Source organism: Pleurodeles waltl, chromosome 12 (genome assembly GCF_031143425.1).
Source record: "Pleurodeles waltl isolate 20211129_DDA chromosome 12, aPleWal1.hap1.20221129, whole genome shotgun sequence".
NCBI classification, from domain to species: Eukaryota; Metazoa; Chordata; class Amphibia; order Caudata; family Salamandridae; genus Pleurodeles; species Pleurodeles waltl.
Window position 1 is genome coordinate 251435300 of NC_090451.1, and position 16050 is coordinate 251451349.

The 16050-nt window shown below is 43.6% G+C and overlaps 1 protein-coding gene across 2 annotated transcripts in view; it reads right to left on the reverse strand.

The window, feature by feature from the left end:
- SIAH1 (siah E3 ubiquitin protein ligase 1) overlaps positions 1-16050 on the reverse strand; it is a 61220-nt gene that overhangs the window by 34486 nt on the left and 10684 nt on the right. Inside the window, exon 1 of one of the 2 annotated variants that reach the window (XM_069217843.1) lies at positions 11447-12039. The exons of the other annotated variant lie outside the window; for it this stretch is intronic. Within the exon in view, the coding sequence (XP_069073944.1) occupies positions 11447-11537 (91 nt within the window). The 5' untranslated portion in view covers positions 11538-12039. Of the gene's footprint in view, positions 1-11446; positions 12040-16050 lie in introns of those variants that run through there. 2 annotated transcript variants of the gene reach the window in all.

The window sequence follows — 16050 nt, forward strand, 5'->3', positions numbered from 1 at the left end:
ACCTCTGGGTACCTTTAGGATCTCTAGGATGTTGGAAAAAAAAAAAAACAGGATGCACAATTAGGCATGGATAGCTTATGTGGACAAAAAGTTATGAAGGCCTAAGTGTGAACTACCCCAAATCGCCAAAAAAAGGGGGGGGGGGGGGGGGAGGCCGAGCAGCTAAGGGGTTAAAGAAAAGATGTAGGCAATGTGAGCACACCCTTACTACCAGGGGGTTTCAGGAGAGGGGTGTCCTCTATTGGATGTCTGAGACGTGTGGTGTAGGACATTATCCTCACTAAAAATGCAATGTACTGAAAGCCTGTTTGAGGGTCATAAAAGAAACAAAAGACGAACGATTTTAGTCACAATATTAATTTTTGTGTGTGATACCATAATAATTGCGTTGTGTTCTAAAGTGATTTTACCTTGTGTAAAAATGCTGAACGTTGCTAAGATTTGATGAACTATGTCTGAGAGAAAGTTTTTCATTTTCTCAAAGAGGTAATGGAAGATGCTCCAGAAGCTTTAAGGAAGCACATTTTCTATAACACTATGTTCCTCACTCATCTGAGGGGGAATAAAATAAAATATAAAGTCTGATTTCTGAGTAAAATGTACTTCCAACAGCAGCAACCAGTCAGTTGATTCCTCTGTGTTCTACTGCAGCTTCGCCCTTCACCAAAGTGTTCCAAAGAACAACTTGAGCTCAAACACCCTGTATTCATGACAGAAGTGTGGGATACCAGAATGCAGTCTTGATGGAATAAAAGTTGTGAAACTGGAAGCATTATCTACAGGATATTGCAGTACAGCATGAGGGGTTTGTCACAGAAGAACGAGTTACTTACCTTCGGTAACAACTTTTCTGGTGGATACATTAGCTACCTGTGGATTCCTCACGGTCCCACCCGCCTCCCCGTTGCCTGTTTGGTCTAACCAAGTCATTCTTGAGTGTGCTCCTCTTGGTTTTGAGGAATTGTATAGATCATGTATATATGTGCATGTGTATATATCTATATCTATATTTGTATTTAGAAGGTAAGTAACTCGTTCTTCTGATGGATACAACTACCTGTGGATTCCTCACATAATGAGTCCCAAAGCAGTACCACGCCCGGTGGTGGGTGCCTGAATGGTCAAACCAAGAAATCCTGCAGCACTGACCGTGCAAAATGGCCGTCCCTTCTGACCTCAGAGTCCAAGCAATAATGCTTCGCAAAAGTGTGGCAAACAGATCTATCCGAGGAAACCCCCACATGTGGAAGATCAGACGAACTTGATCTGGCTGGAGACGCCACTCGTGGTCGGCCGAGAAACGGCGACTGAGACCGTCCGCACATACATTCAAGACTCCGGCCAGATGATTTGCTACCAAGCAAATCTGATGGTCCTTTGCCCAGGACCATAGTCGAAGAGCTTCTCTGCAGAGAAGGTACAACCCTACTCCTCCCTGTTTGTTTATATACCACATCGCGGTAGTATTGTCCGTCAGGACCTGAACCGACTGACCGCGAAGGGATGGGAGGAAGGCCTTGATAGCCAGACGTACAGCCCGCAACTCCAACAGATTGATATGAAAAATCTGTTCCTCTGGAGACCAAAGCCCTTTGATCTCCAGGTCCCCCAGATGAGCTCCCCACCCTAGAGTGGAAGCATCCGTTATGACCGTGGTCACTGGTGGAGGCTGCGTGAACGGCCTTTCCCGGGAAAGTGTGTCGTCCGCAATCCACCACTTCAAATCCGTGGCAGCATCTCGGGAGATCTTGACAGAACCTTCGAGATCTCCTTTGTGTTGAGACCACTGCTTTCGGAGGCACCACTGAAGAGCCCTCATGTGCCAGTGAGTATGCGTGACCAACAGTATGCAGGAGGCAAACAGACCGAGCAGACAAAGGACCTTGAGGACTGGAATGATCGCTCCACTTTGAAACATTGGAGCCAACGCCTGAATGTCTTGAATCCGCTGAGGCGGAGGAAAGGCTCGGTTCAATGTTGTATCCAGTACTGCCCCTGTGAACAGGAGGCGCTGAGAGGGCTCTAGGTGAGATTTGGGTAGGTTCACCGAAAAACCCAGGGAGAACAACAGCTGGGTTGTCGACTGCAGGTGATGCAACACGAGCTCCGGAGACCCGGTTTTGATCAACCAGTCGTCTAGATAAGGAAATACCGCTATCCCCTTCCTTCTGAGCTCTGCCGCAATCACCGACATCACCTTCGTGAAGACTCAAGGTGCTGAAGTAAGACCAAACGGGAGGACCGCAAACTGATAGTGCTGCGACCTCACCACAAACCGGAGATACTTCCTGTGCGACTTGAGAATCGGGATATGAAAATAAGCATCCTGCAAGTCGACAGACACCATCCAGTCTCCCTTGTTCAACGCCAAAAGCACCTGAGCCAGGGTCAGCATCTTGAACTTTTCCTGTTTGAGGAACCAATTCAAAATCCTCAGGTCCAGGATTGGTCTCAACCGACCATCCTTTTTGGGAATCCGGAAGTACCTGGAATAACAACCTTGACCCTTTTCCTGCTCTGGAACCAACTCCACCACGCCCTTTGAAAGGAGGGCTTGAACCTCCTGTTCTAACAACAGGAGGTGTTCTTTTGAACAATAAGACGGGCGGGGCGGGATGGGGGGCGGAAACTCCCAAAAGGGAAGGGTGTAGCCTTTTCCCCACAATGCTGGTAACCCAGGTGTCTGATGTGATGACCACCCACTTGTGAAGAAAATGCAGTAACCGTCCCCCTACAGGAGAGGAGTGAGTGGGAATTGATGGAAGCCTAAGGCTGCCTCTTCCTCTGGAGGGGTGCAGCAGGGGAAGCAGAGTGCTGCTGAGAGGCTCCTCTGGTACGGACCCTACCCCTCCCTCTAAATGATCTAAAAGTGAGAGAGGAGGTAGGTTGTTGGAATCTCCCCCGAAAGGAAGAGGAGACTGAGCCACGACCAAATCCTCGAAACCTCCTAAAAAACCTGGAGGAGGCAGAAGAAGCGGCTTGCAGCCCTAATAACTTGGCAATGGCTTTGCTCTCTTTAAACCTCTCCAAGACCGAATCCGCTTTGGCGCCGAAAAGTTTGTCCCCATCAAACGGGAGGTCCAACAGGGTCGACTGCACATCCGAAGAGAACCCTGAGTTGCAAAGCCAAGCCTGTCTCCTCGCAACCACCGCCGTGCCCATTGCTCTAGCCACTGAGTCAGTTGTATCCAACCCAGATTGGATAACCTGGGTTGCAGCAGCCTGGGCATCCGACACAATATTCAAGAGTCCTTGGGGAAGCTCTGTATGCGATGAGGTTACCTCATCCATAAGAGCATAGATGTACCTCCCCAAGATACATGTAGCGTTGGTGGACTTCAGCGCCATGCTGCAGGATGAAAATACTTTCTTGGACTGTGAGTCCAACTTTTTGGAGTCTCTGTCCCCCGGCACTGTTGGAAAAGACCCAGGCGCAGATCTAGCAGAACAGGAAGCCTGGACCACCAAGCTCTCTGGCGTAGGGTGTCTGGACAGAAATCCAGGGTCAGATGGTGCAGCCCGATACCTCCTGGCCACAGACCTATTAACAGCCGAGGAAGATACCAGCTTCTTCCAAACCTCAAATACCGGGTCAAGCAAAGCCTCGTTGAATGGTAAAAGAGGCTCTGCCGCAGTAGAGGCCGGATGTAAGACTTCAGTTAGTAAATTTTGTTTTGCCTCAGCCACCGGCAAAGGCAGTTCGAGGAAGTTAGCCGCCTTCCTCACTACAGCATGAAAAGTGGCTGCCTCCTCAGTATACTCCCCTGGAGATGACAAGTCCCACTCAGGGGAAGTATCAAGGCCACTAGCAGTATCTAGTCCATGCAGACCTTCGCCAGAATCCTCAATTTCACCGTCCTCCAGGACCCGTTGATATTCCTGTTCCTCAAAGAGACGGAGAGCACGTCTCCTAGAATGTAACCTCTCCTCAATATGCGGCGTCGACATGGCATCTGCCGAAGTCGACGAACGACGCCGATCGCCGGATCCATCCGACGCCATGTCAGGAGCCACAGGAAGCTTAGACGCCGAGCCAGGAGCCGGTCGAAGAGAGGTGCATCTCGGAGTCTCAGATGGTCCTGACGGGGTCACTGGTCGAAACCCCGAAGTCGATGGAGCCGAAACCTCTGGAGCCACCGGAGCCGACACCGGCGCCGAGCCCACATTCCCCAAGGGGAGAAAGGGCATGAAGGGTGCTGGCCGTAGCGGCGCTGGAGCACCCAGGCTTAAAGCCAACAGCCCCGAAGGACCAGTCGGAGCACTGCCTGGAGCCATCTGCTGGAAGATGGTATACATCGCATTTAAAAATGCAGTATTATCGGCTCCAGGGGCCGGGAAAGCCGGATACTGGGGTGCCTGGATTGAAGGCGACCTCGATGTCGGTGAGAACACCTGAGGCTGTGACACCTCAAACACTGAAGACGTCTGCCCAGGTGAAGTCGGCGAAGCCGTAGAAGGCAACGGCGTCAAAGGATGTGGAGTGACTGTGGGACTGACCTCCCAAGTCTTCCGACGCTGAGCCGACCTCGATCGAGACCCCTTGCTCGAATGGCGTTGTGAGTCCCGACGGTGCCGGGAGTCTCGATGGCGTCGATGAGACTTCGGCGAGGAGGACTTTCTATGATGTCTCTTCTCCTTTCTCTTCGACTTTGCCATAAATAGTTTAGCCTCACGCTCCTTCAGGGCTTTCGGATTCATGTGTTGACATGAATCACATGTGGCGACGTCGTGGTCGGAACTCAAGCACCATAAGCAGTCCGAATGTGGGTCAGTAACGGACATCTTGCCTCCACACTCTCGACAGGGCTTGAAACCAGACTCCCTCTGAGACATAGGGGGTTATTCTAACTTTGGAGGAGGTGTTAATCCGTCCCAAAAGTGACGGATTTACCACCAGCCGTATTACGAGTCCATTATATCCTATGGAACTCGTAATACGGCTGTTGGTATATCCGTCACTTTACCGTCACTTTTGGGACGGATTAACACTCCTCCAAAGTTAGAATAACCCCCATAGTAACCTCAGAGAAATAGCACGCAGCAGAAAAACACACTGTAACTTCGAAAGCAACCGTAGCTCCCTCGAAGATAACCGTTTCGAATGGCACGAAAAAAAGGGAACTGACGTCGGCGAGGACCTCTTATTGCCTGTATGACGTCACACAGCGTCGCGTGGGCAAATGTGACGTCCTCGTCGACGTGCAGAAGCTAGTAAGAAGATTTCCGTTGATGCTGGCACAGTGGGAGTATTCATTAGGTGAGGAATCCACAGGTAGTTGTATCCATCAGAAATTATAATTTATGTGAAAGCTAATTAATTTTTTGTTTTTTTTTTAAACAAGCATTTTCTACAAGCTCTCAAATATCTTACTCATACATGTGAATAAATAGCCAACATGCAAAGCAAAACTTAGTCATAGCTCACTGTTTAATTACCATTTTAGTTGTGAACACCAAGCAACACCATAACATTTTGAACAGAATGAAGATGCATTGTTACCAATGACTTGTGTCAGTGGCTTCAAAATTCTGAGTATAATTTGTCTGTTCTATAAATAACATTGTTTTTGAAAGATGAGCCTTACAAATTCCATCAGAATCTATGGTAGCTTGCCTTGCTAGCAGGCTTCTAATTTTTTATTTCAGTTTTTATTAGAGTTCTTGCAATTAAAAGACCAAACACAGTAATGTAATAAACAGCGCACAGCATCACAGATGTAACCAAGAAAAAGAAAAAAGCAGTGTCTAGAACAGATTCTTCTCAAAATAATCTCAGACCCTAATGAGCCACCCTCAAGCCTGGAGGCCTCCAGCATAAACAGCCTCAAGCTCAAAATTCTGAAAACAGTAGCCACCATTCAGAAACTGTAGCAGGAGTATGCTGAAACCACACTCTTGCAATACATAGGCGGGCTGTGATAATCGCAATCAAAACCACTGAGATTAATCTTGGGTTAGTATCATGCTTATGACCCAATATAACATCCTTGACAGACCAAGGAACAGCACACTGCAAATAAAGAGACAGCAGCTGCACAACACTAGACTAGAATGCTTGAAGTGCACAGCATTCAAACATGTGAGTAATATTACCTGCATACTGGTCGTACTTGGGACAATACATCTTGTAATTCAGATGACTTGCACTACATTTTCAAGTCTTGTCTGGGGTGTAATATAACATGCAGTGTGCAACACTTTTGCAATTTGAGACTAACTGAACATACAGAACAATTAATAACATCAAAAGCTGCTGAAATGTTATCAGCTGAGATAACCTGTCCGAGCCTAGTACCTCACTTAGTAGCTAAAACTGACCTATCATCTTTTCTATCAGTGCTCATAATCCGATACAGGACCCTGATCGAAAGTCAGCAGTCTAGTGTGTAGAGATATGCCAAGATGTTTCAATCTCTCCTCCGAACCATAATGACTGGATTGGAAGTGACGAAATAAACTTGTATTTTAAAATGATATATATATATATAAAATGCTGAAGATCACCACACAATATTTGCAATATCGAAAAAGAACATACCCCACCGAGAGAGAGAAAAAAAATAAAAATAAAAAAAACTGACCAGCAGTTGAGATGCCCCACTTCACCCATTTTAGAAACACTCCTGCCTGGAAAATAGACAGAAACGTAGGATTGCCTTAAATTGGTGTAAGTGAATGAATTGCGAGAAAGGAAAACCGGGCACTGATTTCACATCAACCAAATCCACAATACGTCCCCAATAATCTTGAATCATACCCTTTTAAAATAGTTTGCGTCAATACAGCAAGTCAAAGCGAATCAGTACTCATGCCCTAAAGTCAACTGATACCAGTCGGCATCACCGTCAGGCTCATGATTGGTAAGAATATTTTTAGAGCGAGTGGCGGACCAAAACTACAAATTTAAAATCAGGGAGATAAAAGCAGTCTTGATTAGGTGGGAGAAAAGCCAGTAGCCCGTCTAGCGTTTTGATAGCCCCAGATAAAACTACCAATATCCCCTTTGAGAATGTGAAGAAAAAAAAAAGTGCTTGGGAAGCCGCAGAGGAATAGCCCGAAAGAGATTAAAGGAATTTAGGCAAAATATTCATCTGGAAATTCGTCCTAAAATGCTAATTTGGAGGCGGCTCCAATACCGTGCCTTCGCTATTACTGATTTTAGAAGAGATTTATAATTCATGGGCCGATATGTTCCACATTAGCACAGAGCTTGACCCAGAGATCCATAGCAGAACTAACTGATCCAGTTATTGACTGGCCTAAAAAATTGGAGATAGCCTGTGCTTTAGACAGATTAAGTTTATAACCGGAGACTATTCCAAATCTTTCTGCTTGCATTGCGATCTGTACCACTGCCACCAGAGGATCCTTGGGATAGTTACAACGGCATCACATATGTACTGCTTTTCAGCTCAAAACAGTTGAGTATTGCAGGTGATCAAGCTATTTCTACAAACATGCTGTAGGTAAGCTTCAATATAAAGTGAAAAAAGCAGAGGAGAGGGCAGGCATCCCTGTGGAGTACCCTAAGAAATACTGAATGAAGAGGAAGGTTGGCATCTAAGAAAATCATACTAAGCAGGTTTCTGGTATTCCTGCCCAATTTGAAAATGGCCACTGCTGCCTTAGTGTGCCTCGTTATGCTACGGCCAGGGACAAAGCTGTGTTGTTGTGGCGAGACTAAAATGTGGATTAAGGGTGCTAAGCGAGCGGCAAGAACCTTAGCAAAGATCTTGGCATTGGAGTTAATGAGTGCAATCTGCTAAAATACCCGGTCTTCTGGCAGACTCTTTCTTAAAAAACATGACTATATTAGTGAGGCTCCATGAAGACAGTACCCTCAGATCCCGTTGATGGCCGCAACCAAGCCAGAAAATAAATAAATAAATAAAAAATAATAGTAGTTAAGTTTGTAAAAATGTTTTCTAGAATTACAACGGGATAGCATCTTCCCAGGCGGCCTTCCCAGTTAGTAAAACACTGATAGCATTTTCGATTTCCAGAGCAGTTATACCCTCCTCCAATTCTTTACTTTGCATTGCATTGCATCCAAGGATGACAGGCCTGCCCCACCTGTGTGCAGGATACATAGTGCCACTACCTGTACTTCGTCAATTAGCACAAATAAGTTGACATTTTTCACTGAAGATACTGAGAATTTTGAGAAAATAGGCTGTTGCAAAGGACAGACAGTTCTAATAAACTTAGGTTTCATTAGGGCGAGAGCACTATTAAAGAGAAGATTAATTTAATCCAACAGTTAAAAAAAAAAAAAAAAAACACAACAAAGTGGGTAAATTACTGCTGTGACAATGCCCAATTTAAAACTAATTCAAGATGAATAGTGCCTTCCTTTAAGAGAAAGCATTGCACTGCAAAAAAAAACACACACAAAAAAAAAAGTAAGTTGTGTCAGTCCCATGTAACTCCTGTAGCAACATATATGAAATATAAAATACAAAAGACATAATAGATAACAAGAATGGCATATTCTGTGCTGCCATTATGAGACGTCTGCCCTGGCTACCACTGTATAGGCAGGCAGCAAAACTGGAAGGAAATGTTTTTTTGTTTTTTTTTTTAAAGGGGGGGGGAAGAGGGTTAAATGTCACCTATATGGGAGATTGCAGTCGAGTTTTTAATTTAGCAGTTTGTAGAGTAAGGATGGCTGGGGTACCCGAATGCCTCACTGATAAGTAATTCAGCTAGTAGGAATGGCGCAAAAAAAAAAAAAAAGGGGGCGGGGTTTAAGAAGCACACAGACAATCCAAGTATAAAACCTACTGTTTAAAACTGAATTCTGTGCTCCTTTAGAAGCCAAACTATCAATTCAAAACTTGCAAACAGTAACCAGCAGAGACGACACCCTGAAAACTTCAGCTGACAACGAGCTAAAAAATTACAGACCAATCTCTCCGCTACACTTTCCTGTCAAAGTCCACAAGAAAGCCATCAACCAGCAACTCACTGAATACCTAGAAAACAACAATCTGCTGGACACAACCCAATCCGGATTGTTCTCCAACCACAGTGTTGAAACCACTCCGATTACCACCACAGACATCAGATCCCTCTTCGATTAAGGAGACTCAGCTGTCTTTATCCTCCTCGACCTCTCAGCAGCATTCAACACTGTCTACCACCACACCCTGATCAAGAGTCTGCACCAGATCAGCATCCAAGACGATGACCTCAAATAGATCGCATCCTTCCTCTCAAGTAGAACTCCGAGTCCTCCCAACTTCTTTCACACTGAAGCCCAAGAACATTTGTGGTGCCCCTCAAGGCTCATCCTTCAGCCTCACCTCTTAAACGCCTACATGACCCTCTTTGCCAACATCGTCAGAAACCACAGACTGAACGTCTCCTAGGACAATGACACCTTTACCTTTGACCCCCCCTCCCCCAAATGATCCGTGAAATTTATCAAGTGGCTCCCAATCTCCATCAAATATGATGCAAGTAGGTTGCTGCAAATGTTAATCACGCACATAGTTCGATTGCAGAGGGTTGTATACCAATCTACACTAGCTTCAGGAATAGGAGTAGAAAGTAAGGGGGGCTGGGGGGGGGAGGAGAAAAAAAAAAAAAAACACACACACACACACACACCCCACAACACAAGGAGGACGACGTACCAGGTCTGCAGAGCTCTACAAAACATGAGGATGAAGTGGTGTAAAGCTGAAAACCTTAGTACTGGTACCCACAAGATGTGTAAGTAACAGGATGTCCAAGTAACTGCACCCAGTAGACACATTGTGTCACATTGCAGGTGGGTGGAAAACACCAAGAAAATATATTAGGGCTGGGAAATGCTTATGTTGCAACTGAATTCACTAACCCCCGTAACAATCAAATCAGGCTCCACATATTCCAGAGGCATTTTAAAGGAGATAGACTTCCGTCCCAGAAACCACCTATCCCATAGCATTTTTTTTTTTTAACTAACCTATGGCACCTTTCTAGTTGGATCCATGCCCCACCCCTTTTAACGTGATAATGTTGTGGCAAGCAAAAGTACATTTGTGCGGCTTTGTAAAAAGTACTGTGGTCGATGATATGAGTAAATCCTTCCGTTTTGAGTCTTTGTAATTGGCCCTTAAAATCAATCAGCATTAAAATTGTTAAATCCAAGTGCTTTCCATCCCTTTCACTTTGGTTACACTACATGTTGAATGAAGATGCACAGATAAATTACAAGAAAAACACAAGTCTCATCATGCATGGCACCAACACGCTACAAAATGGCCACATTACTAACCCACACTGTTCTATCCTAGGACAACATACGGTGTATCATGCTACACATCCACCAAAAGCACTCTGGTGCTTTGTCAGGAGTAAGAAGCGTATCTGTATCTAATTAAAGACACATACACAAAACAAACATCTTTGTTTTTAGCCTTCTTAATGGTTGTGCTGGGTGGGTTTAAGGAGTTTAGGCTTGATGTCCAACAAGTCATCTGTGCATCGCACATTCTGTTAACGGACACTTACCCCCTACTTTAAGTTGTATTGTGCAAATCCGCATAAAAAATATAGAAATTAAGTCCACAAATGCATTCTTTAAATTGACGATTCATAACTTACAAATGGAATGCTTACTGGGAAAAACACCCCGTGTTGCACATACAAATAAATGTAAAATAGGAACCAACTTAGGAGACAAACCCGCAAGGTACGGAGAGTATTATAGAAAGTTCTTGTGACTCTTGGGCTCATGAAAAAGGCAAAACATTTAAAAACGTTCCATTTACTGAAAAAATAACATAAAGGTAGAGAAACTGCGCAATCTTCCACACTGCAACGCCAAACACTGATCTGGAATGCGATTTATTCCGCAAACGCTAGATCTGGTAACTCGTGTACAACTTTAAAACGTGTTTTGGTTAACGTACAAACTGAAATGATAACAACTAGTGGGTTTGCCTCGTATGTTCTTTGTGACATTTGAGCAAAGGGGGTTTCACCAATTAAATACAACATGTAGGCTCTGACTGAAGTGAAACGTTTACCGAAACGAGCAACACAATTCAACTCTACTGATTATGGGGAAAAAAAGAACCCGTGATCACCCACCGCATTTCCCAGATTAACTGACATAGCCCTTCCCCTTCCTCTCGTAACAACCCACATCATCAGTAGTGATGAATTGGCATGTCCGAGTAGAGAGGAGGGTGTTCGGTTACAAAAGCTTGTTTTAGTTAAGCTGAAGTAACGTTTAACCGTGAAGAAAGTACGACCCAAAACATAGCAAAATGAATAAGAAAGGCACCAACTCAACTTCATAATAAAATGCTAGATCATGCAACTTCATTTAATAACATACCAGTCATAACTAATATGAAAATACGTCACCTTTCGACAAAAAAAAAAAAAAAAAACTTGGGCCTGGAAGGCAGACTAAAGCAGTGCTATAAATAGAGGTTAAAAGAAAGGTTACCTTTCCTTTTTCGTTTCTTACTTCCTGATAAACAAGTGAAAAGGATTCTCTTCCACGAGTACAAAACGCCTAGAGTAGATTTTCCCGTCATGAGTGCTTAAACCGGGCATTTCGTATTTCGAAAGAAACTGAATCCATAACTGAAGTTCCACTCGGAAAACTATTGAAATTGCGTAGTAGTTGGAGAAAAAAAAAAAAAGAAAAAAAAAAAAAAACACCAGAAAATGTATCTCCGTTGCGAGTCTCCAAGACAAACCAACCGCGTGGGAAAGATACTCCCCCAGCAACGGACGTATAAAGGGAAAGTGTAAACTGGTTACCAAAACAGGCTTAACCCAGATGAGAGTTCCACGACTTCAACTGCAAATTGCCCTTCAACCGATGTTAACATGGTTACATTCGTTTCGATAGCTTCCAAATGCACGCAATTCCCCAGTGGCAAAAACTCGCGAAATGCATAGCACACAGCCCTGTGCCAGGATACGAGTCCAGAACAGTAAAAACCATTTTTGTGTGCGCTCCAAGTGCCAGTGGTAGTAAATGAACGTCAGCCCGTCCCACTGAACGTTTAATGTCACGAAGCGATACGAGCAGCCACAAGTTGTTTTCCTCCCCGCGGGCTCCACCAGGCGGGCCAACTCCCTTACAGACGACAAACTCGCACAGCTCCACCTAACGGAAGGAACTTGCAATAGTGTGGATTTAGATTCGTCGTCTCCTTTCAATTAAAGGATTTTTCCATTTATTTATTATTGGAACAAAACGGTGTCACACGATTGTCAACTAAAAAAAAAAAAAAGTTACTTGCAATACAATACTTACACGATCTAAGAACACATTTTCATACACAAATCCAAATTAAAAAAAAACCTGAACGTATACTAGAAAACAAGACTGTAGAACTGAACCGGTTGTCTATTCCTTTAACAAACCCACTTATGCCAAATCAGCAAAAAGGTATTTTTTTTTCCCCACACTGAAACCATCACCTCAGTCACTTAAGTGCCATTTTAGGACTTTTGGGACTCCAAGCAAAACAGTGACCTCTGACTATCAGACAGAGGTCCCTGTACTTTTCTTTTTCATATTCAACAGAGTGGTAAACAGAATAATATAAAAGTAGAAGAACAAGGGAGGTGCAGAGGACGGAAACAGTAGGAAGAAAGATAAAGAGGAAAAGGGGATCGAGCCATGAGGGAAGACAGATGGAAAGTAGACGAGCTCGATAGAGAAAGGTGCACAGGTAGTTATTTACCATTCCAATAAAATCCTACCTAAGTAGGGAGAAGGAAATGTAGAGAAGGAGAAGAGTGTTATAAATAAGGTAGAGAAGAGTGAGGGGAAATGGTATACTTGTGAGAAGTATTTTGAAAAGAAAGGAAAACAGTTTGGGAAAAAACAAAAAAAATAAAAACAAAAAAAAAAAATGTAATAAGCATTGTAAACTCCTAACCAAACTTTTCTTGCCACATAAATTGAAAATGAAAAGTAGAACAGTTTCACATAAGCAAGCCTATTAACAGCGCCACGGCCGCCATGAGCATCAGCGCGAAGAGACAGAAAAATAAGTTTGCTTGCAGTCAAACTTATCAGCAAAAGTGCAATTAGCCATGCAAGAGGGGCGATGGTCAAGGCAGCAACAAAGCCTCCCCATGGAGGGACAAACGTAAACCATTTACCAATGTGAAAGGATTTTTTTTATTTTTAAAAAGGACAAGCCCGCGAACGAGTGTTAGTGATGGGCGTGAGGTGGGCGTTGCTAAAAGGCCAGATACATCCCAACAGGTCGGAAAAGCAGCGCCCTAAAAAACAGGCAAAACAAGAGGCAAAAGCTGACAGGTCATTTCAAGATTAGTGAGGCAGAGATAATTATAAAGACAGGTGAATGGTAGAAATACAAGGGGCAGAGAGAAAAGAGGTAAAAGAAAGGGAAGGCCATACAGAGAGCAGTTGTGAGGTAGAGATGGTACATTGAAATAAGTGTACATTATTATTATAATTTTTTTTTTTAAAAGAAGGTAAAGAAAAAGATAATGAGAAAGGTGAAATGAGTAGGATAGTAACAGATGAGGTACAGAAAACGGGAATAAAGGAGACGCTGAGACATGAGGTCACAATCTATTTGCTTAGAGGGGTGAAGTCGAGAGAATCAGACAGAAAGGCGAGTTATAGAGTGAGTGGTCTGGCAGAGATGCGAGGTTAGGTAAAGAGCAGTTTGAGAGAGAGAGTAAATGGAGTTAAGAGGAGATTAATCCGCAGTGAGAAGCAGAAAGTAGTGAGGCATGCACAAGTTAAAAGTAAAAACAAGATATAAAAATAGGCACAGTGAAAGAGATTAAGCCTTGAGAGAGGTGGACTGAAGGGAGCCAGGTAGACATCGAAAAAGTAGGTAGATAGGACAGGATATGTACAGAGAGATGCTGTGACCGGAACACAGACAAAGCAAGAGGGGCGAGGTAGATTTGAAGTGAAGAGATTTTTATTCAACTTAATTGCCATCAACTACACAAGCACAAGAGTAACGTTGGGAAGGCCGTGCAAGCCAGGCAGCCAAGTGAGGCTCTTATTGTCACAGTTATCACTTTACTGGGGGCCCGTGGGAGGTGAGGGCTGTTGCCCATTTTACACATTCCTTAAAGCAGTTCTATTCAAGAGCTATGGAAGCTGCCCTTGTCCATCATGACCAGCAGGGACTGAGGCATTTTATCTTTTGAAGGTCAGAGTGTGAAAGGATAGGACACAAAGACAAATTATCCTGGCCCACATGTATACAAAAGGGAACACTAACGATGAAGAAATTGGGTAAAAAATAAGTAACTTGGATTCTTTATGTATACATAACCTGATTCACTATAGTACCCTAATGAAAGAATTCATTAACAAGTTCAGTGAACAGAAAAAAGATGGAGTCTTGGCTGTAGTGTGCATCAACATGTTTGACAAAAAAAAAAAAAAAAACACACAATACCATGCACACTGTATCACTACTTCACCACAAGAACCTCTTTGCAATTGGGAGTGGTTGTGGAGGGATAACAATTTGTTATGTTTTGCTGATGCAGGAGTTAGAAGTCCCACAGTAATACAAGTCCATCAAAAGCCCCTCTCTGAATAAGCATATAACAGAATCAGAAGAGAAAAAAAAACACCAAGAGACATTCTATCCAACAGCTAATGCTTAGCTGAAGGTATAACCGGCAATAGGACCATTGTCCAAATCACACCAGTAACTAAACAACTTAAAGGCCGACTGAGCACTCAAAAGTCAACATTGCAATGTTTTTCAACTTCAAGACCTCAAAACAATTATGTGAATACATTATAATAAGTTAACTGCTGCAACAATGTTTTTTTGCACATCCTAACTGTGCTTAAAGAAGGGCCTATTATGTCAATTCTCTCCCACATCTTGGCTCCCAAGAGAGCTGAAGATGTTTACATTCTTGTAAGAAGTGAAGTTAGCTGTGTAATCTGTAGTTCAGTCACTATACAAGGCTTTAGGAATGAAACTGCACTTCAATTGTGCTTACCACACTGAATTCTCCAGGAGAGTGGAAAGGTTCGATGGCACTGTGAGAAAAAATAACTGGCATGTACACTGGAAGGGAACTACTGAACCAAAGGAGACTGGGCATGCCAACCAAACTACACCTGCATCTGTTCCCAACAGCCTCACAGATTCTACATCTGCTGCTAATACCACAAAGGCCTCAACAGCTTACCATGCTCCTGATAGTATGTACAGAAGTCCTTTTGCAGCTACCCAGCTGTTCAGATCTTCTGATGCAACCTCTCCTGCTGCCAAAGACTACAGCCTGCAACTTTAGAAGGGACCCTCCATGTGTCTGGCCAGCTATCTCACTTGTGAGCCCGCTTGGTCAGCTCATTAAATGGCTGGGTCTGGAGGGTGGAGGTGACAAACATGAAGCAATTAGCTACTGAGTACAATGTCCACTTTCTGTTTAAGAAAACAAATATTGCCCGTTTCACGTTCAACTACTCCTATATAATACAGTGTTAGTATACACATGAATAACTCAGTATTTATCAATTTTAATCAGATATGAATGTCATTTTTATAGCAATTTTGAAGATTCCCGTGGCACTGGATATGCTCGCTAATTCTCATGGCTCTAGTGCCGGAAACGACAAGGCTCAGGGCTGAACCTTTGCACCTTTTCCAGCAGGGTAACCTCATTCAAACTTGGCAAGAGGTAGGGTGTTTTGAGAGAATGAGACTCCTATTGCATGCAAGAATGAATACCATCTAAAGCATGCCCAGCAGATCAGAGGGAGAAGATACTGCCACCTGCTCATTAGATAGGTTAACCAGGGTAATTTACGAGTTTAACTATGATCCAACCGACCGTTTTCTAGTGATAACAGGACCACTGGTTATTTTCATAATTTTAGATTTGCTGCATTTGCCAGATAATCCATCTTCTGCTGCATAATCTGCACACTTTAACAAAAAAAAAAAAAAATGTGCATGTAGCTCAAATAGTTCAAAGTTACTAAAAATGCGACAACAGGTGTTGTGTTGCTGTGTAGTTGAAGGCCTTTTGCAAAGTTGGACTGGCCCCGTTTGTTGCATATTGCTTTTT